This window comes from Rhinopithecus roxellana, chromosome 9 (assembly GCF_007565055.1).
Source record: "Rhinopithecus roxellana isolate Shanxi Qingling chromosome 9, ASM756505v1, whole genome shotgun sequence".
NCBI classification, from domain to species: Eukaryota; Metazoa; Chordata; class Mammalia; order Primates; family Cercopithecidae; genus Rhinopithecus; species Rhinopithecus roxellana.
Genome location: NC_044557.1, coordinates 6,504,925 through 6,530,353, shown reverse-complemented (window position 1 = coordinate 6,530,353; position 25,429 = coordinate 6,504,925). Strand labels below are relative to the sequence as shown.

General features: G+C 43.7%; 1 protein-coding gene across 8 annotated transcripts in view; it reads left to right on the top strand.

The window, feature by feature from the left end:
- POMK (protein O-mannose kinase) overlaps positions 1–25,429 on the top strand; it is a 51,720-nt gene that overhangs the window by 9,371 nt on the left and 16,920 nt on the right. For all 8 annotated transcript variants that reach the window (XM_030937487.1, XM_030937482.1, XM_030937483.1 and 5 more), the window contains one exon: positions 7,045–7,347. In XM_030937487.1, coding sequence (XP_030793347.1) covers positions 7,045–7,347 — 303 coding nt within the window. The remainder of the gene's footprint in view (positions 1–7,044; positions 7,348–25,429) is intronic.

The following is a 25,429-nucleotide window of genomic DNA, read 5'->3' as shown; positions in this document are numbered from 1 at the left end:
CAGTCTCTTTCACCCCAAATCTATGTTTCATAACTGCTGAAGAGTAGCTTTTATTTCTTAAAACTGTTGAGGGGATTCTGAGTACCTCCCAGGGAACAGGACAGCTGCTTAGCTGGGTTCGAGAGAGGCCCTCAGCCTCCCAGCCTCCACCTGCTACCCTAAGCAGCCTCCTTCTGCTGTCCTTTGGTACCCTCTGTCCCCATCCCACCAGTTGACTAATACATTTTGCTTTCATTTTACTGAATATTCATGAGCATCTATTCAATGCATGCTACTGTGAGTCGTACAGAGTTAGACACAAACACCTCCCACCTAACCTAATCTAGAGGAACCTGTATTTTAGTTTGTAATAAAAAGTAATGATTATGGGAACAGCTAACATTGGGCATTTGGGATAAGCCTGGTATTTGATACCTGCTTTTTTTTTTTTTTTTTTTTATTATACTTTAAGTTCTAGGGTACGTGTGCATAACGTGCAGGTTTGTTACATATGTATACTTATGCCATGTTGGTGTGCTGCACCCATCAACTCGTCAGCACCCATCAATTCATCATTTATATCATGTATAACTCCCCAATGCAATCCCTCCCTCCTCAACCCTCCCCCCTCCCCATGATAGGCCCCAGTGGGTGATGTTCCCCTTCCCGAGTCCAAGTGGTCTCATTGTTCAGTTCCCACCTATGAGTGAGAACATGCGGTGTTTGGTTTTCTGTTCTTGTGATAGTTTGCTAAGAATGATGGTTTCCAGCTGCATCCATGTCCCTACAAAGGACGCAAACTCATCCTTTTTTATGGCTGCATAGTATTCCATGGTGTATATGTGCCACATTTTCTTAATCCAGTCTGTCACAGATGGACATTTGGGTTGATTCCAAGTCTTTGCTATTGTGAATAGTGCCGCAATAAACATACGTGTGCATGTGTCTTTGTAGTAGAATAATTTATAATCCTTTGGGTATATACCCAGTAGTGGGATGGCTGGGTCATATGGTACATCTAGTTCTAGATCCTTGAGGAATTGCCATACTGTTTTCCATAATGGTTGAACTAGTTTACAATCATACTAACAGTGTAAAAGTGTTCCTATTTCTCCACATCCTCTCCACCACCTGTTGTTTCCTGACTTTTTAATGATTGCCATTCGAACTGGTGTGAGATGGTATCTCATTGTGGTTTTGATTTGCATTTCTCTGATGGCGAGTGACGATGAGCATTTTTTCATGTGTCTGTTGGCTGTATGAATATCTTCTTTTGAGAAATGTCTGTTCATATCCTTTCCCCACTTTTTGATGGGGTTGTTTGTTTTTTTCTCGTATATTTGTTTGAGTTCTTTGTAGATTCTGGATATTAGCCCTTTGTCAGATGAGTAGGTTGCAAAAATTTTCTCCCATTCTGTAGGTTGCCTGTTCACTCTGATGGTAGTTTCTTTTGCTGTGCAAAAGCTCTTTAGTTTAATTAGATCCCATTTGTCAATTTTGGCTTTTGCTGCCGTTGCTTTTGGTGTTTTCGACATGAAGTCCTTGCCCATGCCTATGTCCTGAATGGTACTACCTAGATTTTCTTCTAGGGTTTTTATGGTATTAGGTCTAACATTTAAGTCTCTAATCCATCTTGAATTAATCTTCGTATAAGGGGTAAGGAAAGGATCCAGTTTCAGCTTTCTACTTATGGCTAGCCAATTTTCCCAGCACCATTTATTAAATAGGGAATCCTTTCCCCATTTCTTGTTTCTCTCAGGTTTGTCAAAGATCAGATGGCTGTAGATGTGCGGTATTATTTCTGAGGACTCTGTTCTGTTCCATTGGTCTATAGCTCTGTTTTGGTACCAGTACCATGCTGTTTTGGTTACTGTAGCCTTGTAGTATAGTTTGAAGTCAGGTAGCTTGACGCCTCCAGCTTTGTCCTTTTGACTTAGGATTGTCTTGGCAGTGCGGGCTCTTTTTTGGTTCCATATGAACTTTAAAGCAGTTTTTTCCAATTCTGTGAAGAAACTCATTGGTAGCTTGATGGGGATGGCATTGAATCTATAAATAACCTTGGGGAGTATGGCCATTTTCACGATATTGATTCTTCCTATCCATGAGCATGGTATGTTCTTCCATTTGTTTGTGTCCTCTTTGATTTCACTGAGCAGTGGTTTGTAGTTCTCCTTGAAGAGGTCCTTTACATCCCTTGTAAGCTGGATTCCTAGGTATTTTATTCTCTTTGAAGCAATTGTGAATGGAAGTTCATTCCTGATTTGGCTGTCTGCTTTTCTGTTACTGGTGTATAAGAATGCTTGTGATTTTTGCACATTAATTTTGTATCCTGAGACTTTGCTGAAGTTGCTTATCAGCTTAAGGAGATTTTGGGCTGAGACGATGGGGTTTTCTAAATATACAATCATGTCATCTGCAAACAGGGACAATTTGACTTCTTCTTTTCCTAACTGGATACCCTTGATTTCTTTCTCTTGCCTGATTGCCCTAGCCAGAACTTCCAACACTATGTTGAATAGGAGTGGTGAGAGAGGGCATCCCTGTCTTGTGCCAGTTTTCAAAGGGAATTTTTCCAGTTTTTGCCCATTCAGTATGATATTAGCTGTGGGTTTGTCATAAATAGCTCTTATTATTTTGAGGTACGTTCCATCAATACCGAATTTATTGAGCGTTTTTAGCATGAAGGGCTGTTGAATTTTGTCAAAAGCCTTTTCTGCATCTATTGAGACAATCATGTGGTTCTTGTCTTTGGTTCTGTTTATATGCTGGATTACGTTTATTGATTTGCGAATGTTGAACCAGCCTTGCATCCCAGGGATGAAGCCCACTTGATCATGGTGGATAAGCTTTTTGATGTGCTGCTGAATCCGGTTTGCCAGTATTTTATTGAGAATTTTTGCATCAATGTTCATCAGGGATATTGGTCTAAAATTCTCTTTTTTTGTTGTGTCTCTGCCAGGCTTTGGTATCAGGATGATGTTGGCCTCATAAAATGAGTTAGGGAGTATTCCCTCTTTTTCTATTGATTGGAATAGTTTCAGAAGGAATGGTACCAGCTCCTCCTTGTACCTCTGGTAGAATTCAGCTGTGAATCCATCTGGTCCTGGACTTTTTTTGGTGGGTAGGCTATTAATTGTTGCCTCAATTTCAGAGCCTGCTATTGGTCTATTCAGGGATTCAACTTCTTCCTGGTTTAGCCTTGGGAGAGTGTAAGTGTCCAGGAAATTATCCATTTCTTCTAGATTTTCTAGTTGATTTGCGTAGAGGCGTTTATAGTATTCTCTGATGGTAGTTTGTATTTCTGTGGGGTCAGTGGTGATATCCCCTTTATCATTTTTTATTGCATCTATTTGATTCCTCTCTCTTTTCTTCTTTATTAGCCTTGCTAGCGGTCTGTCAATTTTGTTGATCTTTTCAAAAAACCAACTCCTGGATTCATTGATTTTTTGGAGGGTTTTTTGTGTCTCTATCTCCTTCAGTTCGGCTCTGATCTTAGTTATTTCTTGCCTTCTGCTAGCTTTTGAATGTGATTGCTCTTGCCTCTCTAGTTCTTTTAATTGTGATGTTAGAGTGTCAATTTTAGATCTTTCCAGCTTTCTCTTGTGGGCATTTAGTGCTATAAATTTCCCTCTACACACTGCTTTAAATATGTCCCAGAGATTCTGGTATGTTGTATCTTTGTTCTCATTGGTTTCAAAGAACATCTTTATTTCCGCTTTCATTTCGTTATGTACCCAGTAGTCATTCAGGAGCAGGTTGTTCAGTTTCCATGTAGTTGAGCGGTTTTGATTGAGTTTCTTAGTCCTGAGTTCTAGTTTGATTGCACTGTGGTCTGAGAGACAGTTTGTTATAATTTCTGTTCTTTTACCTTTGCTGAGGAGTGCTTTACTTCCAATTATGTGGTCAATTTTGGAATAAGTGCGATGTGGTGCTGAGAAGAATGTATATTCTGTTGATTTGGGGTGGAGAGTTCTATAGATGTCTATTAGGTCCGCTTGGTGCAGAGATGAGTTCAATTTCTGGATATCCTTGTTAACTTTCTGTCTCGTTGATCTGTCTAATGTTGACAGTGGAGCGTTGAAGTCTCCCATTATTATTGTATGGGAATCTAAGTCTCTTTGTAAGTCTCTAAGGACTTGCTTTATGAATCTGGGTGCTCCTGTATTGGGTGCATATATATTTAGGAGAGTTAGCTCTTCCTGTTGAATTGATCCCTTTACCATTATGTAATGGCCTTCTTTGTCTCTTTTGATCTTTGATGGTTTAAAGTCTGTTTTATCAGAGACTAGGATTGCAACCCCTGCTTTTTTTTGTTCTCCATTTGCTTGGTAGATCTTCCTCCATCCCTTTATTTTGAGCCTATGTATGTCTCTGCCTGTGAGATGGGTCTCCTGAATACAGCAGACTGATGGGTCTTGACTCTTTATCCAGTTTGCCAGTCTGTGTCTTTTAATTGGAGCATTTAGTCCATTAACATTTTTTTTTTTTTTTTTTTTTTTTTGAGACGGAGTCTTGCTCTGCCGCCCAGGCTGGATTGCAGTGGCCGGCTCTCAGCTCACTGCAAGCTCCGCCTCCCGGGTTCAAGCCATTCTCCTGTCTCAGCCTCCCGAGTAGCTGGGACTACAGGCGCCCGCCTCGTCGCCCGGCTAGTTTTTTGTATTTTTTAGTAGAGACGGGGTTTCACCATATTAGCCAGGATGGTCTCGATCTCCTGACCTCGTGATCCGCCCGTCTCGGCCTCCCAAAGTGCTGGGATTACAGGCTTGAGCCACCGCGCCCGGCCTAGTCCATTAACATTTAAGGTTAATATTGTTATGTGTGAACTTGATCCTGCCATTATGATATTAACTGGTTATTTTGCTCGTTAGTTGATGCAGTTTCTTCCTAGCCTCGATGGTCTTTACATTTTGGCATGTTTTTGCGATGGCTGGTACCGGTTGTTCCTTTCCATGTTTAGGGCTTCCTTCAGGGTCTCTTGTAAGGCAGGCCTGGTGGTGACAAAATCTCTAAGCATTTGCTTATCTGTAAAGGATTTTATTTCTCCTTCACTTATGAAACTTAGTTTGGCTGGATATGAAATCCTGGGTTTAAAATTCTTTTCTTTAAGAACGTTGAATATTGGCCCCCACTCTCTTCTGGCTTGTAGAGTTTCTGCCGAGAGATCTGCTGTTAGTCTGATGGGCTTCCCTTTGTGGGTAACCCGACCTTTCTCTCTGGCTGCCCTTAAGATTTTTTCCTTCATTTCAACTTTGGTGAATCTGGCAATTATGTGTCTTGGAGTTGCTCTTCTGGAGGAGTATCTTTGTGGCATTCTCTGTATTTCCTGAATTTGAATGTTGGCCTGCCCTACTAGGTTGGGGAAGTTCTCCTGGATGATATCCTGAAGAGTGTTTTCCAACTTGGTTCCATTTTCCCCCTCACTTTCAGGCACCCCAATCAGACGTAGATTTGGTCTTTTTATGTAATCCCATACTTCTTGCAGGCTTTGCTCATTTCTTTTTCTTCTTTTTTCTTTTGGTTTCTCTTCTCGCTTCATTTCGTTCATTTGATCTTCAATCGCTGATACTCTTTCTTCCAGTTGATCGAGTCGGTTACTGAAGCTTGTGCATTTGTCACGTATTTCTCATGTCATGGTTTTCATCTCTGTCATTTCGTTTATGATCTTCTCTGCATTAATTAGTCTAGCTGTCAATTCTTCCACTCTTTTTTCAAGATTTTTAGTTTCTTTGCGCTGGGTACGTAATTCCTCCTTTAGCTCTGATAAGTTTGATGGACTGAAGCCTTCTTCTCTCCTCTCGTCCAAGTCATTCTCTGACCAGCTTGATCCGTTGCTGGCGATGGGCTGCGCTCCTTTGCAGGGGGAGATGCGCTCTTATTTTTTGAATTTCCAGCTTTTCTGCCCTGCTTCTTCCCCATCTTTGTGGTTTTATCTGTCTCTGGTCTTTGATGGTGGTGACGTACTGATGGGGTTTTGGTATAGGTGTCCTTCCTGTTTGATAGTTTTCCTTCTGACAGTCAGAAGGACTGTCTGTTGGTCTGTTGGAGATTGCTTGAGGTCCACTCCTGACCCTGTTTGCCTTGGTATCAGCAGCAGAGGTTGCCGAAGATAGAATATTGCTGAACAGCGAGTGTACCTGTCTGATTCTTCCTTTGGAAGTTTCCTCTCAGGGGTGTACTCCACCCTGTGAGGTGTGGGGTGTCAGACTGCCCCTAGTGGGGGATTTCTCCCAGCTAGGCTACTCAGGGGTCAGGGACACACCTGAGCAGGCAGTCTGTCCGCGTTGGGAGATCCACAGCTCTCCCCAAAGCTGTCAGACAGAGTCGTTCGCGTCTGCACCGGCTCCCGCTACTTCCCCTGTTGGTCTTCAGCTGTGCGCTGTCCCCAGAGGTGGAGACTACAGAGACAGGCAGGCTTCCTTGAGCTGCTGTGAGCTCCACCCAGTTCCAGCTTCCCAGCGGCTTTGTTTACCTACTTAAGCCTCAGCAATGGCGGGCGCCCCTCCCCCAGCCTCGCTGCTGCGTTGCGGATAGATCGGGGCAGACTGCTGTGTTAGCAGTGAGGGAGGCTTCGTGGGCGTGGGACCCTCCCGGCCAGGTGTGGGATATATTCTCCTGGTGTGCCTGTATGCTTACAGTGCAGTATTGGGGTGGGAGTTACCCGATTTTCCAGGTGTTGTGTGTCTCAGTTCCCCTGGCTAGGAAAACGGATCCCCTTCCCCCTTGCGCTTCCAGGTGAGGCGATGCCTCGCCCTGCTTCAGCTCTCGCTGGTCAGGCTGCAGCAGCTGACCAGCACTGATTGTCCGGCACTCCCTAGTGAGATGACCCCAGTACCTCAGTTGAAAATGCAGAAATCACCGGTCTTCTGTGTCGCTCGCGCTGGGAGTTGGAGACTGGAGCTGTTCCTATTCGGCCATCTTGCTCCGCCCCCCCCCCCCCATACCTGCTTTAATCCCCACGGTAATGCTGCAACTTACAGGAGGACCCTTGAGTAGAAGAGGAATCTGGACGCATTCTTGGAAATGAAAGCTGACTGTCATGACTTCTTGTTTCATTGTGTATTTTAGGAAATTGCAGAGGCCGTCAACATGGAAAAGCAGCCCCAGAACAAGAGGAGAGGCCTCGCCCCCCGAGAGGTGCCGCCAGCCTTTGGGCTGCTGCTGATGATGGCCCTGATGAATATTCTGCTCTACCTCTGCCTCAACCACTTCTTCATTGCTCCTCGACAATCCATTGTGGATCCCAGACACTGTCCCTATGGTCACTTCAGGATAGGACAGATGAAAAACTGCTCACCTTGGCTGTCCTGTGAGGAGCTGAGAACGGAAGTGAGACAGCTAAAGCGTGTTGGGGGAGGAGCCGTGAAGAGAGTGAGTCCGGATTCATTTCTGATTGCTGTCATCATGTTATTTTGCTTAACACAGTGTTCTCCAGCTCCATGCTGGCACGAATTACGGAATTTCATCCTTTGTTACTGCTAAAGTGTACTCCTTTGTGTATGTGCACCGCATTTGCTTTGGTTGATTCTGTACTTTGGCAAGTGTGAATAGTGTACAGTAGGCATAGGTTTCAGCCCTTGGGGAAGCAGTGTGGCATCCAGTGTTAGGAACCCTGCTGGCTCTACGTTTTTATTGTTAAGCTCAATAATCTTATCTGGCACTTTATCTTTTTTTTGTTTTGTTTTGAGAGTCTCACTCTGTCACCCAGGCTGGAGTGCAATGGCGCCGTCTCAGCTCACTGCAACCTCCACCTCCTGGGTTCAAGCAATTCTCGTGACTCAGCCTCCCGAGTAGCTGGGACTATGGGCATATGCCACCATGCCTGGCTAATTTTTTAATTTTTAGTAGAGATGGGGTTTCATCATGTTGGCCAGGCTGGTCTTGAACTCCTGACCTTAAGTGATCTGCCTGCCTCAGCCTCCCAATCGGACTTTATAATCCAAGGCAGGAAAAAAGGCAAATGCATAGAAAACTAGAAACAATACTTTTAGAATAGTTCATTAAACGATGGTCCATCCACTTGACAGAATATTCTGCAGCTGTTGTGTAGTTAGGAACCCCGAGAGGCAACAAGAAGAAAACCTTATGATGATAAGTGAAGAAAAAAATATACAAAATTGTATAATTGACTTTTCAACTGTGAAATTACGTATATATGTAGATAAATAAAAAAATGGCCAGGCGCGGTGGCTCATACATGTAATTCCCGCACTTTGGGAGGCGGAGATGGGCGGATCACTTGAGCACGGGAGTTCCAGACCAGCCCGGGCAACATGGCAAAACCCTGTTTCTACAAAAATACAAAAATTAGCCTGGCACAGTGGCGTGCGCTACTTGGGAAGCTGAAGTGGGAGAATCTCTTGAGCCCAAGGAGTTTGAGGCTACAGTGAGCCATGATCTTGCCACTGCATTCCAGCCTGGGTGACAGAGCAAGACCCTGTCTCCAGAGGAAAAAAAGAAAAATTGAAAATGATAGAAATTGTCCTAGGGTGAAAGGGGGATTATGGACAATTTCTTTTCCTGTTTTTCAAACTCTATGATGGTATTACACTGATTTGTAAGAATTTATTTTTAATTGGCACATAATAATTATCCATATTTATGGGGTACATAATGATGTTTCCATACCTACTTAACAATGTGTAGTGATTGGATCAGGGCATATCTGCCATCTCAAACATGTATCACTTCTTTTGGTTGGGAACATTCAATATCTTCTCTTCTGGCTATTTGAAAGTGTATTGTTAATTATAGTCATCCTATGGTGCTGTGAAACACTGTAACTTGCTTCTCCTATCTAGCTGTAATTTTGTATCCTTTAACACATCTCTCCCTATCCTCACCTTTGCTCTACCCTTCCCAGCCTCTAGAAACTTGTTCTGCTTTTTACTTCTTTGAGTAAGCTTTTTAAAACTTCTGCATGTGCTTGTTGCCCAGGCTGGAGTGCAATGACGCAATCTCGACTCGCTGCAAGCCTGCACTTCTGGGTTCAGACAGTTCTGCCTCAGCCCCCTGAGTAGCTGGAATTATAGGCATGTGCCACCATGCCTGGCTAATTTTGTATTTTTAGTAGAGACAGGATTTCTCCATGTTGGCCAGGTTGGTCTTGAACTCCTGACCTTGTGATCCGCCCACCTTGGCCTCCCAAAGTGCTGGGATTACAGACGTGAGCCACTTTGCCTGGCCGCACATATCTCTTTGATATATTGATTTCCTTTCCTTTGGGTATATACCCAGGAGTGAAATTGCTGGATCATATGGTAGTTCTGTTTATAATTTTTTGAGGAACCTCCATGCTGTTTTCCATATGGCTGTCCTAATTTACATTCCCACCAGCAGTGTATAAGAGTCTCTGTTTCCCTGTATCCTCACCAGCGTTTGTTATTTTTTGTCTTTTTGATAATGGCCATCCTAACTGGGGTGAGATGGTATCTCATTGTGATATTGGTTTGCATTTTCCTGATTAGTAACATTGATCATTTTTTCACCAATTTATTGGTCATTTGTGTGTCTTGTTTTGAGAATGTCTATTTAAATCATTTGCCATTTTTGGATCATACTGTTGTTTTTTTCTGTTGAGATGTTTGAGTTCCTTGGATATTGATCCCTTGTCAGATGAATAGCTTGCAAATATTTTCTCCCATTCTGTAGTTTGTCTCTTAACTCTATTTGTTTCCTTTGCTGGGAAGGTTTTTGGTTTGTTATAATCTCAGTGGTTTATTTTTGCATATTTTATTTTAACTGAGTCTTGCTCTGTCACCCAGGCTGGAGTGCAGTGGCACGATCTTGACTGACCGCAACCTACACCTCCCAGGTTCAAGAGATTCTTGTGCTTCAGCCTCCTGAGTAGCTGGGATTACAGGCGCCCTCCACCACGCCTGTATTTTTAGTAAAGATGGAGTTTCACCATGTTGGTCAGGCTGGTCTTAAATTCTTAACTTCAGGTGATCTGCCCTCCTGGGCCTCCCGAAATGCTGGGGTTACAGGCTTGAGCCACCGGGCCCGGCCCTCAGTTATAATTTTACAAAGGCGATTTCAATCCCTCCCTTTGGGGTTTCATAGCATCTTACTCTTAAGGTGTGGGCTGTGAAGATGGGAAAAGGCCATCGATCGCTCTGGCTTCTTCATGCTGACAGGAGGCATAGTTGGGGTCGGAGTTGACTGTAAGGTGAGAGGAGTAGAACTGCTTTGCAGCTGTCTGAGTATATTCATGCAGGCCGGGCTGTGGTTCCAAGGCTTTCATGACAAAGGCAGTAGTATCTTTATAGTTTTAGTGCAGCATTTAAACAGACAGTCTACTATAAGGTAAATAACAAGTTTTAGGATAAGGAGTGCAATTTCCAGTTTTAAAAGTAAAGATTTGAAAGCATTAGTTTGGGGACTTATAGTCCACAAAAATAATAGGATTTAGTCTAATTGAAGAAAACAAAAACAAAAACTAACAATATGTGTACCATAGTTTTTAGAACATAATTTTTCCGTCTCTAGTCCTTATTTTTATTAAAACAAATCATGATAGGACTGATTTGTTGGCAAAATATACTTTAATTTTATTATACTTGGCCTATTTTCATAAAGTGCATCAAGAATAATTGTGTTTTTTTGAGATGGAGCCTTACTCTGTCGCCCAGGCTGGAGTGCAGTGGCGTGATCTTGGCTCACTGCAACCTCTGCCTCCCGGGTTCAAGCAGTTTTCCTGCCTCAGCCTCCTGAGTAGCTGGGATTACAGGCGTGTGCCACTACACCCGGCTAATTTTTGTATTTTTAGTAGAGATGGGGTTTCACCATGTTGGTGAGGCTTGTCTTGAACTCTTGACCTCGTGATCTGCCCGCCTTGGTCTCCCAAAGTGCTGGGATTACAGGCATGAACTACTACTGCACGTGGCAAGAATACTTTTTTTTTTTGGGTAGAGAGGGAGTCTTGCTCTGTCACCCAGGCTGGATTGCAGTGGTGTGATTGTGGCCCACTGCAGCCTCCGCCTCCCGGGTTCAAGCAATTCTCCTGCCTCAGCCTCCTGAGTAGCTGGGACTGCAGGCGCACGTCACCATGCCCAGCTGATTTGTTTTGTATTTTAGTAAAGATGGGGTTTCACCGTGTTGCCCAGGCTGGTCTTGAACTCCTGAGCTCAGGCTCTCCGCCTGCCTTGGCCTCTCAAAGTGCCAGGATTACAGGCATGAGCCTCTGCGCCTGGCTAGAATAATTATTTTTTACATAGGCTTTTTAAATTGGCTTTGATGGAACTCTGTTCCATAAGGAATCTCAGATAAGACTTTTTAAAGCTGAGTCTAGCCATAGGTTTGTACTTTCAAATACTTAGGAGTTGGGTAAGTTCCTCTCTTCTTGATGTCCCTAGATAACTTGGGGCTCCTGGGCCTGTCAGAAAGTGACATTCTATACTTACCATGGGTCAGGAACCCTGTACAGGGACTGTGTAGACAAAGTATGAGGCCAGTTTTCCCAAGGGCTTTTACTGGCTTTACAAGTCAAGTTTGATTCCATAAAGGAAAGCATGCCATTCCAGTCAAACCCTTGGTAAAATAACCAGTTTTTTCAATTGTGTCCTGTTACAAAAGAAAACAGATTCTTATTGTATTTATGCAAATAACTATATTGCCATAAATTAAGAATACTCACAAATAGTTTTTAAATTCTGGAGAAATCAGGTAGAAACAAATATGCTCCAAATTTTATTCACAGGAGTGTACTTAGTTGCTACCAGCTGTAAATAGCTTAAAATAAGTTAATCAGCAGCATTTTAAACAAAAAGGTTACTTCAGACTTTTATTAGTTTAGTCCATGCATTTAACTTCTGTTTGATATTTATGAACACTTCAGCTTTCCATGAGAGTTCTAAAAGTTTTTTTCCTTTATTCTAATGTCATAATCTCCAAAGTTATCAGAAACTTGCATTCAAGAGCACATACCAGAGTTTTAACAACTGATCATAAAACCATCTTCTAAAGAGGACCAAATTAAAACAGCAGTTGTCTGTGAATGAGTAAAACATTTTAGGGGAGCCACCAAGACACAATTGACAAGGAAATTTGTTAACTCTGTGACACAATAATTCAACACAACAATTATAATTATTACTGATGACATATACTGAGGCATATCAGAATTATAGAAATTTTATATGGTTTTTCAGCATATAACTTTATATCACAAATTTATATGACTATAACCCAAAGAAAATTAAACACCATTTTCTATTTGACAGTGTTTCCTGCATGATTTTAATACATTAAATAAGCTGAATATGTCTTTTGTCCTTTAGGGGACTTAATTTTTAAAAAATTTTATTTTAACTTAGAGCTTGATTTTGAAAGGTTTGTTAAATTCCAAACTTTTAAAACATTGGATATTACAAAATGTAGTCTTAGGTTATCATAAGTCATTCATTTAGGCAAAGTAACTCAAAAATTTTAAAAAGGAAAAGCCATTATTCTGATAGAGAGGAGACTCAGCTTTCCAAACAAGACCCAATGAAGATAGCATGATGCTGATTGCCTCCTCTCTCTCCCCTCCCCGTTTTTTCTTTTGTAGTTTACTTAAAAGGTAAATAAAAACCTTTCATTATCTTTTAATATTACATAAAAATCCTTTTTAAAAGAGAAAACCAAATTTTATGTTTCCGTTAGTGTATTTTTAATGTTAAAGCCAGTTTTAGTTACATTTTATAAATCTGTCTAGTTTTAATTAGTTCGACCATAGGTAAGATTTTTTTTTTTTTTTTTTTTTCTGGGACGGAGTCTATCTCTTGCCCAGGCTGGAGTGCAATGGCACGGTCTTGGCTCACTGCAACCTCTGCCTCCTGGGTTCAAGCGATTCTCCTACCTCAGCCTCCCAAGTAGCTGGGACTATAGGCGTGTGCCAACACACCTGGCTAATTTTTGTATTTTTACTAGAGACGGGGTTTCACTACGTTGGCCAGGCTGGTCTCGAACTCTTGACCTCTTGATCTGCCTACCTCGGCCTCCCAAAGTGTTGGTATTACAGGCATGAGCCACTGCACCTGGCTTGCCATAAGGTAAGATTTTTATAAATCTTTTATCACCCTTTACAATTTTGTTTTTTTCTTAGGACAAAACTGTTTTAAGAAAACTCTGTTGTGCTTGTACTCCAATGTCCAATTTATGGAAAAACTGAATAATGTGACTTAAACTTTAGCCAATATGTTCACACACAGAATCTCTTACAATTACGTTTTTATAACCTTTTCACAACTTGTTCAAACCTTTAGATTTTTCCTATCTCATTTAAAATAGTCCTTTAACCCTCTAAACTTAGGCAAGAAATCCACATTCCCATGCCTTCTCGTAGTCTTTTACCAAAAGTACATTTTACTTCCCTTACATGCCTTGCGTGTAGAACTGTTTCTTCAGTAGTCTTACATACATGTTACACTGTTAACTCAGCAACTTTTACTTTTGGTGAAAACCCTGGTGAGTAAGCAATTTCAATTATGTACCAGGAGTGGAGCCTAGGATACCATAAGGTCTGACTTTTTCCAGTGTAGCTAGGGCGTGTGTCTAACTCCACATGTCTCAGGCCTTACCTAGCTATAAAGCAGGAAAGTTGTACAGTAAGAGTCATAGTGGCATTTTATGAAGCATTTAAGAGGCCTAACAACCTTTGAATTGTACAACATTTCTTGCATAAATTGCCTTTTCATGAATACGTTCATGACTTACAGAGACCATGTACAACATGCTTGGACTTCTCCCCTCCCTTCCCCTCCCCTCCCCTCCCCTCCCCTCCCCTCCCTTCCCCTCCCCTCCTCTCCCCTTCCTCTTTTTGAGATGGAGTCTCACTCTGTCACCCAGGCTGGAGTACAGTGGTGCGATCTCAGCTCGCTGCAAACTCCACCTCCTGGTTTCACGTCATTCTCCTGCCTCAGCCTCCTGAGTAGCTGGCACTACAGGCGCCCACCACCACACCCAGCTAATTTTTTGTATTTTTAGTAGAGATGGGGTTTCACCGTGTTAACTAAGATGGTCTCGATCTCCTGACCTCGTGATCCACCAGCCTTGGCCTCCCAAAGTGCTGGGATTACAGGCGTGGGCCCCTGCGCCCGGCCCATGCTTGGACTTTCTGACTTTTCCTAAACATCCCTCTTTTTCAACAGTCATTTTACTTTAGGACCAGATTTTACCATATAAGATCTTTTCTTACATAAAATTTCTTGGCTGGGCATGGTGGCTCATGCCTGTTATCCCAGCACTTTGGCAGGCCGAGGCAGATGGATCACCTGAGGTCAGGAGTTAGAGACCAGCCAACATGGTAAAACCCTGTCTCTACTAGAAGTACAAACATTAGCTGGGCATGGTGGTGCGCGCCTATACTATAGTCCCAGCTACTCGGGAGGCTGAGGCAGGAGAATTGCTTGAAGCCAGGAGGTGGAGGTTGCAGTGAGTCGAGATAGCGCTGTTGCACTCCAGCCTGGGGGACAAGAGTGAGCCTCTGTCTAAAAAAAAAGTCTTTATAACCTTTTTTTTTGCATAGCTAGGAACCATGGCTAATTCACATGTCCCCAGGCCTTATCTAGAATCTGGTGGTTTCAAGGTAGGTAAATAGAACAATTTTCAAAAGTCAAAGAAGCTGTTTATGACCTTAAAGCTTGTATGTTGATTTTTGTATTCTGCAACTTACTGAATTTACTTTTTTCAATTCTAAGAGTTTTTTGGTAGAGTCTTTTTTTTTTTTTTTTTTTCTATATCAGATCGTATCATCTGCAAACAGGAACAGTTTGACTTCTTCCTTACCAATTTGGATGCCCTTTATTTCTTTCTCTTGCCTAATTGCTCTGGCTAGAACTTCCAATGCTATGTTGAATATGAGTGGTGAGAGTTGTCATCCTTGTTCCATTTGTTAGAGGAAAAACTGGAGCTTTTCCCCATTCAGTATGATGTTAGCTGTGGGTTTGTCATATGTGGCCTTTATTGGGTTAAGGTACATTCCTTCTGTACCTAATTTGTTTGGGGTCTTTTATCATGAAGGGATGTTGAATTTTATCAAATGCTTTTTTCTTCATCTAATGAGATGTTGGTATGGTTTTTGTCCTTCATTCTCTTGATGTGTTACATTACTGATTTGTGTTCATTGAGTCATCCTTGCATCCCTGAGGTGAGTCCTACTTGATTATGGTGTATGTTCTTTTTGATGTGCTGTTGGATTCAGTTCACTAGTATTTTGTCGAGGATTTTTGCATATATATATTCATTAGGAATATTGCTCTGTTGTTTCTTTTTTTCTGGTGTCTTTTTCTGGTTTTGGTATCAGAGTTGTGCTGGCCTTGTAGAATGAATTTAGAATTCTCTCTCCTTCAGTATTTTGGAATAGTTTGAGAATAATTGGTATCAGTTCTTCCTTACAAGTTCAGTGGAATTCACCTGTGAAGCCATCTAGTCCTGCACTTTTGTTTGTTGGGAGACTTTTATTACTGATTCAATCTCATTACTCATTATTGGTCTTTTCAGGCCTTCTGTTTCTTCTGGGTAGTGTGTATGTGTCCAGGAATTTATCCATTTTCTCTGAGTTTTTGAGTTTGTTGATGTGTAGTTGTTCATAAGTCTCTAATGATCCTTTGTATTTCTGTGGTGTCAGTTACATGATGACTCCTTTTTTAAAAGTTTGATTTTTAAAAATGCTTTTATTTGAAAAAGATAAGGCACCAGAGGAGTGAGTTCAGTTCTCAAATAGAAACTCTAGGAGCCTTTGTCTCATTGGCAACCAGCATGTGCTATATTTTGTGTGGTCGCTGTTTTATGGTAACCGAGGCTTACTGACATAACAAAGGGTGACTCTAGGAACCCCTTATGAATTGTTGAACAGAGACAGTTTCTTATGAGGATGCATCGGAAATTGGCAAAAGGTGGGGAGATATGTACATGGGAAATGGGAAATATGTCCATGAGGCTGCCCCTTGATAAATTGCTGGCTTGTATTTTCGGAGACTAGGACACCATGGCTGCCTCCTCCATGAATATGGAAAGGAGATAATCTTTTTTTTCTTTTTCTTTTTTTTTGAGACAGAGTCTTGCTGTGTCATCCAGGCTGGAGTGCAGTGGTGTGATCTTGGCTCATTGCAACCTCTGCCTCCTGGGTTCAAGCAGTTCTCCTGCCTCAGCCTCCTAAGTAGCTGGGATTACAGGCGCTCACCACCACATCTGGCTAATTTTTTGTATTTTTATAGAGACTTGCTTTCACCATGTTGGTCAGGCTAGTCTCGAACTCCTGACCTCATGATCCACCCGCCTCGGCCTCCCAAAGTGCTGGGATTATAGGCGTGAGCCACCACGCCCGGCTGGAAAGGAGACATCTTAAAGGAAGAAGCCCTTTAGGAGAAGGGAGAGAGTTTATGGAAAGTAAAACCATAAAACAAGGTATTGTTTCTTTTAAAGTTTTCTTCACTCATCGTAGGTGCTGTGGAGGCAAGAGTTGTGAAACAGAGACCCTGCTGTCTTCATGAAAGATGCTTTTTACTCAGGCAGTCAAACACAAAGGAAAATAAGAAACAAATATGTGATACAATATGTTAGTGACATGTGCTGATAAGACAAAGCAGGGCAAGGACAGTGAGTGGTGGGTTTGTCTCTTCAGGTGGACAGAGAAGGCCTCTGGCCAGGATGATGTGAGCTCATAATGAAAGTGTACTTCGGAATATGTTCCAGTAAGCAGGAGGAGGACGATGGAGGCCCCAAAATGGAATGTGCCTGGTGGGCCAGGAAGGAAGCCAATGTCACCAGAGATCATGACAAGAAAAAGAGAGGTCATGACATGAGGTCAGAGAAGGTTCAAGTCGGAGCCAGATCATGCTGGGCCTCGAAGGCCTTAGAGAACCACTGGAACAATTGTAGTAGAGGAACTTGCATTTTAAAGGGATTTTCTTGGCTGCTTGTCTGTAGGCTGAAAAGTAGGGTGAAGGCTGGAAGGTTGGTTACAGCTGAACCAGGTGATAGCAGTGGAGGCAGTGAGAGGTCAATGGATCCTGGGTATCTTTTAAAGGTATTTGCAGGCCGGGTGCGTTGGTTCATGCCTGTAATCCCCGCACTTTGGGAGGCTGAGGTGGGTGCATCATTTGAGGCTGGGAGTTTGAGACCAGCCTGGCCGACAAGATGAAACCCTGTCCCTACTGAAAAAAGAAAAAAAAAAGAGCTGGATGTGGTGGCATGCGCCTGTCATCCCAGCTACTCGGGAGGCTGAGGCAGGAGATTTGCTTGAACCCAGGAGGCGGAGGTTGCAGTGAGCCAAGATCGTACCACTGCACTCCAGCCTGGGTGACAGAGTGAGACTATCTCAAAAAAGAAAAAAAAAGGTATTTCCAGTACAATGTCCTAACAGATTAGATGTGGAATGTAAGAGAAAGAGAGGATGACTACAGGTTCTTGGCCTGGCACCAGGAAAAACCACATTCTCGCTACCTGAGATGAGGAAGATGGAAAGGAGCAGATTCTGTGTCCACGGTGCACGTATAGTTGCACGCGTGGATCCTGGGCTGTTCGTTGAATGTGCATGTCTGCATTTGCACGAGGTCTGGAAGGAGAAGAGAACTTTGGGGCTTGTTATCGTTTAGATGCTGTAGAAAGCGTGAGGATGTGAAAGAAGTCACCAAGGAAGGGATGTGAGTCAAGAGGAGGACTTGCAGTTAATTTCTGTCTCCTTCAAAGACATCACCTTGGCCGGGCGCGGTGGCTCATGCCTGTAATCCCAGCACTTTGGGAGGCCGAGGCGGGCGGATCACAAGGTCAGGAGATCAAGACCACGGTGAAACCCCGTCTCTACTAAAAATACAAAAAAAAAGTTAGCCGGGCGCCGTGGCAGGCGCCTGTAGTCCCAGCTACTTGGGAGGCTGAGGCAGGAGAATGGCGGGAACCCGGGAGGCGGAGCTTGCAGTGAGCCGAGATAGCGCCACCGCACTCCAGCCTGGTGGACAGAGCGAGACTCCGTCTCAAAAAAAAAAGACATCACCTTGAGGGCCACTCCCTTGCATCCAGGTTGCTGCAGTCACCCAGAAGGTGTTTGGAATTTGTCAGGATTGCTTTTCACCTTGAAGGATATGTTCCTGAATAGCTTTGGTGGTTGCAGATCACTGTAGCTTGAGGATAGATTTAATTTTAGGGAGCCTTGACAAATCATGCCCATCCAACTGTGGGATTTAATAATGTTTGTAATAAATTAATGTAGTTTTATTAAAGTGAAATGTGACTAAAGTGCCGTTATGTTGATTTTTGATTTTTTTTTTGGCTGAAACTTAACCATTGGGACAAAATATTTTTAGCGCTTGAGTGGAGACTGTTGGTTGGTTAGGAGCCTTGTCCCCATGTGCAGGTTCTGGCACAGAGGAGACCATTATCCTGAATGTAGTCACTCATTTGAACAACCGACCTGTAAGTGATCCATTTCTGATCAGGGCACCCTCCTCACCCTGGCAAGCTGGAAGGCATAGGTTTTTCAATAGGAATCTCTTTTTTTCTTATTTTGTTTTCTTTTTTTTTTTGTGAGACGGAGTCTTGCTCTGTACCCCAAGCTGGAGTGCAGTGGCGCGATCTTGGCTCACTGAAGCTCCGCCTCCCGGGTTCACGCCATTCTCCTGCCTCAGCCTCCCCAGTAGCTGGGACTACAGGCACCCGCCACGAGGCCCTGCTAATTTTTTTTTTCAATTTTTAGTAGAGATGGGGTTTCACCATATTAGCCAGGATGCTCTTGATCTCCTGACCTAGTGATCCACCTGGAGCCTTGGCCTCCCAGAGTGCTGGGATTACAGGCGTGAGCCACCGCACCCTGCCGGAATTTCTATATCCAAAGTTCACGACACCCCACTCTGATCTCCACCTCCTCTCCTAGCACTCTTGCTCCAACAATTGCTCAATCTCATGGTGACTTCCAGCGTCTCAATCCCATCTCTGACAGTCCCTCTTGTCATCACTCCCACATTCACCCAGCGGAGATTCCACAGGCTTTTGATCTCATCACTCTTTTGCAAAAACCTGGAACAACTTTCTTGCGCCTGTCTCCATCATTCCTGGCCAAAGCAGCCCCAAGCCTGGTTGAACCTGACTCTGCATCTGCACTGGAGCCACTACACGGGAGCAGGAGAGAAATCCCACAGCCACATGCTTCGAATGCACAGTACAGACCTCAGATGTGCACCCCACACACCCAGTAGTCTCACTGTGTTCCCTTAGTGAGTTTTTGTTCCTCTTCTCTGAGACAGATATTTCCTCAAATACCCCCATGCTGCCTTGTCTTAGCTCATGATCTTGTTTCATAGATTAGGAAAACAGAAGCCACCCAAAGGGAACATCCTCACCTTCCTACCACCAGGTCTACAAACCTGCCAACTCAGGTGTCATCCTTTACTTCTTTTTCATGTCTTTTTTTTGTTTGTTTGTTTTAAATAGACAAGGTCTCACTCTGTTGCCCAGTCTGGAGTGCAGTGGTACTGTCATAGCTCACTGCAGTCTTGAACTCCTGGGCTCAAGGGATCCTCCTACCTCAGCCTTCTGTGTAGCTGGGAGTACAGGTGTGTGATCCACGCCTGACTAATCCCTGATTTTTCACAACTTCACACATTCAGCTCATTCCTTCTGTCTCTCATAATCAGTCTTTTCCTGTCAATACCTATCCCTGTTGCTGTTACAAATACGCTTAAAAAAGAAAATCTTGTTCCCTGGCTTGCCTTGTCCACTGTAGCAAGGCCCTTCCTCTGCCTTTGTAGTAGAGCTGCTCTGACTCTGTCTCCACCTCATCTCCGCCAGCTGCACCTTTATCCTGTCTCAGTGTGGCTTCCTGACACCACCGCTCCAGTGACTCGGTCTCATCAAGGCCATCAGCACTCCTGGTTGGACATTTCTCAGTCCTCCTCTTCTTTGATCTTTTCAGCAGCTCTTGATCCAGTTGATTCCTCTCCCTGCCCTGGCTCTCCAGGGAACCACGTGCTTTTTGTTTTCTTCCTCCCTCCCTGGCAGTTCCTAATTACTCCCCTTTGTTGACTTCTGTCCCTCATCTTACTATAAATCACGGTCTCAACCAGAAGCAATCTTGCTTCTCAGGGGGCCATTTAGCAATGTGTGGAGACATCTGTGGTTGTCACAACTGGGGAGTGGGGGTTGCTACTGGCATCCAGTGGGTAGAGGCCAGGGATGCTGCTACACATCCTGTAACCCACAGGATGGCCCTGGCCCCTCAGCCATTATCTGGACTGAATGTGAACAGTGCTGATGCAAGAAACCTTCCTCGAGGCTCCTTCCTGGACCCTCTTCTTGAGTCTTCTTTAGATCTGCTCCTAGGTGATGGAATCTAGTACCGTTATTGTAAATACATTTCATATATTGGTGACTCCCAAGTTTCTATCCCCAGCCTGTACCTCTACCCCAAGCCACAGATTTGTATATCCCACTACTTATTGGGCATCTCTACTTGGAGGTATCTTCAGTGTCTCTGCATGTCCAGTGTGGAACTCGTGATATTTTCCCCTCTGAAACCTGTTCTCCCAGCCTTCTCTGGCTCAGCAAATGGCATCGCTTTCCACCCAGTTGCTCAAGCCAGAAATGTGGGAGTCACCTTGAGTCCCCCACTCCCCCTTTAGTTAAGTCAAGAGCATTTCTGGCTGGGCGCGGTGGCCCAAGCCTGTAATCCCAGCACTTTGGGAGGCCGAGACGGGTGGATCACGAGGTCAGGAGATCGAGACCATCCTGGCTAACACGGTGAAACTCCGTCTCTACTAAAAAATACAAAAAAACTAGCTGGGCGAGGTGGCGGGCACCTGTAGTCCCAGCTACTCGGGAGGCTGAGGCAGGAGAATGGCATAAGCCCGGGAGGCGGAGCTTGCAGTGAGCTGAGATCCGGCCACTGCACTCCAGCCCGGGCGACAGAGCAAGACTCCGTCTCAAAAAAAAAAAAAAAAAAAAAAAAAAAAAGCATTTCCATCCATTCTTTTTTCACAATGTGTCCCACATGTGTTTGATAATCTCTGCCCACTGGCCCATCTTCAGTAAGTCCTCATCTCTTGCCTTCCACAGGTCTCTCTGCTTCTTTTGCTGTTCACCATGCACAGTTATCTTTTTTTTTTCTTTTTTTTCCTTGAGATGGAGCCTCGGTCTGTCGCCAGACTGGAGTGTAGTGGCGTGATCTCGGCTCACTGCAACCTCCGACTCCCTAGTTCAAGTGATTCTCCTGCCTCAGCCTCCTGAGTAGCTGGGATTACAGGCACCTGCGCCACCATGCTCAGCTAATTTTTGTATTTTTAGTAGAAACGGGGTTTCACCATGTTGGACAGGATGGTCTTGATCTCCTGACCTTGTGATTCGCCCTCCTCTGCCTCACAAAGTGCTGGGATTACAGGTGTGAGCCACCGCGCCCGGGCCATGCACAGTCATCTTTTAAATGCACTGTCATCTTTGGAATTGTCAGGAGCATTGTGTCCTCTACCGAGAGCAATGGGTAGCTTTGCCCCATGGCTGCACTAATTGGTTTGTGAAAGACAGATTGACTCTTTGCTTTTTTTTATTCTTTTTTTTTTTTTTAATTATAAAAGCAGTACATTCAATTCAAATATTCAGTAGGAGGTGAAGTACAAAGCAGAAATTCCCTTCTCTTGCTGCTTTCTCTCTCCCGAAACCAGGTCATGCCACTTTATTCCTTAACTCCAGGCCCCACTTTCTGCCCTATGGTCACCTGCTGTTTCTTTTGTTCCCAGATCAAATCAAGCCCTTTCTCACCCCGGGGCCTTTGTAGTGCCTTTCTCTGCCTGAAATTCTCTTCCTCTTGCCTTGGCCAAGACCTCATCATTCAGGTCTCAGCTCAGGTTATCTCTCTTTGAGAAACTTTCCCTGATGTTCCTGACTTCCATCCCATCCTCCCTCCAGCTCCCTTTGTCTTGTTTTCTGTTAGTCTGTTTTAAGTCCACTGAGGACATAGAAGGTGTGTCCTTGGAATCTAGCCAAATTATGTGGTTGTACCCAGTTTATATTTTAAGGGCCTGAACACAAAGGCTCATAAGTTAAATCCTCATAAAATCTTGGGAAGCCAGCTCGGTGGCTCATGCCTGTAATACCAGCACTCTGAGAGGCTGAGGCAGGAGGATTTCTTGAGGCCAGGAGTTTGAGACCAGCTTGGACAATATAGTGAGATCTCTTTTCTAAAATAAATAAATAAATAAATAAGCAAATAAATAAAATAAAAATTAGATGAGTGTGGTGGTGCACACCTGTAGACCCAGCTACTTGGGAGACTGAGGTGGGAAGATTGCTTGAGCCTGGGAGGTGGATGCTGAAGTGAGCCAAGATTTGCCCCTTTGTACTCCAGCCTGGGTGACAGCAGACCCTGTCTCGAAATGAAATGAAATGAAAGAAATGATGAAATGAAATTAAATGATGAAATGAAGCGATAAAATGATGAAATGAAATGAAGTGGTGAAACGAAATGAAATGATGAAATGAAATCTGTTCCTCGACTGTGAATATTTGGTTTGTGTTTGGAATTGTCAGGAGCATTGTGTCTTCTACTGAGAGCAATGGGTAGGTTTGCCCCATGGCTGCGCTAATTGGTTTGTGAAAGACAGATTGACTCCTTCCTTTTTCTTTATTCTTTTTTTAAAAAAATTATAAAAGCAGTACATTCAATTCAAATATTCAGTAGGAGGTGAAGTACAAAGCAGAAGTTCCCTTCTCCTCTTGATGCTTTCTCTCTCCCCAATTTATTCCCTGAGAATACAGTTGGAGATTGATCCCTTTGAGATTTTTAAACCCAAGATTACATTAAAAGAAACAGTTATGTACTCTCTCAGTCATCTCAAGGACACAGCACTCCTGTGTCAGGGGAGCTGCTTGAAGTCTGGAATGTAGATTTGGGGGAACAGGAATAGTAAGAAGAAAGGTTATAGCAGAGCCAGGAATCAATTATTTTTTCTCTCATTGTTATAATGAAATGACTTATTGAAGGACCTGTTGTATAGTACATTAAAAATTCATACAGTATGGGTTGGATCCTGTCAGAAGAGTGGATTTGATTCTTTCTCTTACATTATTTTGTACCTGTCATTTTGTGTAACCTTCGGGAGGATCCCTCATGATGTTTGAGGCTATATTTAATGCTTACCATCTGGAAAGAGGTTATATGAACAGTCCATTAAAGCATGGAGGAATAGTGTCCACTCCTCGGCCTCTTGTCAGCTCTGCCTCCTCATCCCTTCCATCCCTTCTAACCCTGGACCTCTCGTCTTCCGTGCTTGCCCCCAGGTGACCTCATCCAGCCTTCTGGCTTTATCTGTGCAGAGACCGCTTCCCTGCACTTTTCTATCCAGCTGCCTACCCGACATGTACCTGGGGTTTCTGAGAGGCTTCTCCAACTCACTGTGTCCCAGATCTCCCTCAGAGCCTACACACCTTTTATAAATTTCCTAACTCCATCAGTCCTGCTGTTCAGGCCACTTATCTGGGCAATATCCTGACCTCTCTCTCATCCACATTCAGTTAATCAGCAAGTTACATTGTTTCTATTTTCAGGAGACCTGGAATTTGACCACTCCTCAGGCTTGCACCAGGACCCAGCCAGCCCCCAAAGCCACTCTGAGCCTGGACTTACATTGTTTCACTGGCCTCCAAAAATGGTATTTCTGCTGCATACTTGCTCCCTACCTCTTCAGTCTATTCTCAGCACAGCACTCAGAATGCCTCTACTGCTAAATTATTAGTCAAATAGTGTCACTCCTCTGCTCAAAATCCTTTGGTGCTCTCTGTCTCGTTCTGAGTAAAAGAGCCCTTGCAACGACAAGGCCCTGTGAGACTTACACCCTCCCTCCAGCTCTCTCCTGCTCCATGGTCCCTGTCTGGTCTACTCCAGCATCAGAGCATGCTGTTCTGGAAGCCTGTGGGCATGCTTCCACCCCAGGGCCCTTCACCCTTGCTGTTTTCTCTCTAGGCTGTAGTTCCACAAATAACACATGACTCCTTCCCTTACCTTCTTCACGGTCATGCTCAAAGGCCACCCCAGTGAGAACTACTTCAACCCCGTTTAAAATTGCAAACCATCCCTGCTTAATTTTTCTCTAAAGTGCATTTCTCTTTCCAATATACTTTATACATTTCCTATTTATTTTATTCATTGTTTGCTTCCTACACTAGTATGTCAACTTCATGGTGGTAGGGATTTGTTTATTGACACAATGAAGACCCATTTGACTACATAGCAGTTAAATTATTGTAAGGCCGCATTAACTAAGTTAATTATTTTCTTTTTCTTTTTTAGAGACAGTCTCTCTCTCTTTTGCCCTAGTCTGGAGTGCAGTGGTACAATCATAGCTTATTGCAACCTAAACTCAAGCGATCCTCCCACCTCAGCCTCTTGAGTAACTGAGACCACAAGCATGTGCCACCATGCCTGGCTAATTAAAACAAATTTTTTTAAAGAGTTGAGGTCTTGTTATGTTGCCCAGGCTGGTCTCGAACTTTGGGCTCAAGTAGTCCTCCTGCCTCGGCCTCCCAAAGTGCTAGGATTACAGGTGTGAGCCACTGTGTCTGGCCTAATTATTTTCTGGATCTTGTCTTTTGCATTTATAATGAAGGAGCTTGACCAACTTGAACAATGTGGAGATTAGGGGCACTGACCCTCCACATAGTAAGAAATCTACTTATACTGTTTGATTCCTTAAAAACTTAACTAAAAGCCTACCATAAATAGTTGGTTAACTGTACTTTATATATTATATGCTGTATTCTTTTTTTTTTTTTTTTTGAGACGGAGTCTTGCTCTGTCGCCCAGGCTGGAGTGCAGTGGCTGGATCTCAGCTCACTGCAAGCTCCGCCTCCCGGGTTTACGCCATTCTCCTGCCTCAGCCTCCGGAGTAGCTGGGACTACAGGCGCCCGCCACCTCCCCCGGCTAGTTTTTTGTATTTTTAGTAGAGACGGGGTTTCACCATGTTAGCCAGGATGGTCTCGATCTCCTGACCTCGTGATCCGCCCGTCTCAGCCTCCCAAAGTGCTGGGATTACAGGCTTGAGCCACCGCGCCCGGCCATACTGTATTCTTAAAGTAAGAGAAATGTTATTAAGAAAAATCATAAGAAAAAATACATTTACTGTTCATTAAATACATTTACTGTTCATTAAGTGGAAGTGGATCCATCATCCATCACAAAGGTCTTTATCCTTGGTTTTTTTCACAGTGAGTAGGCTGAGGAGGAGGAGGAGGAAAGGGAGAGGTTGGTCTTGGTATCCAAGGGGTGGTAAAGGCAGAAGAAAATTTGTGTGTAAGTGGAACTGCACATTTCAAGCCCCTGTTGTTCGAGGGTCAAGTGTATATAAAGAGCTCCCAGCAATATTAATAAGCACAAGGCAGACAACCTATAGAAAATTGGATAAAGGACAGTGAACAGACTTTTGACAGCAGAAATACAGAAATGCCTAAAAACATGACAGATGCCTAGCCTCATTAGTAATCAGGGAAATACAA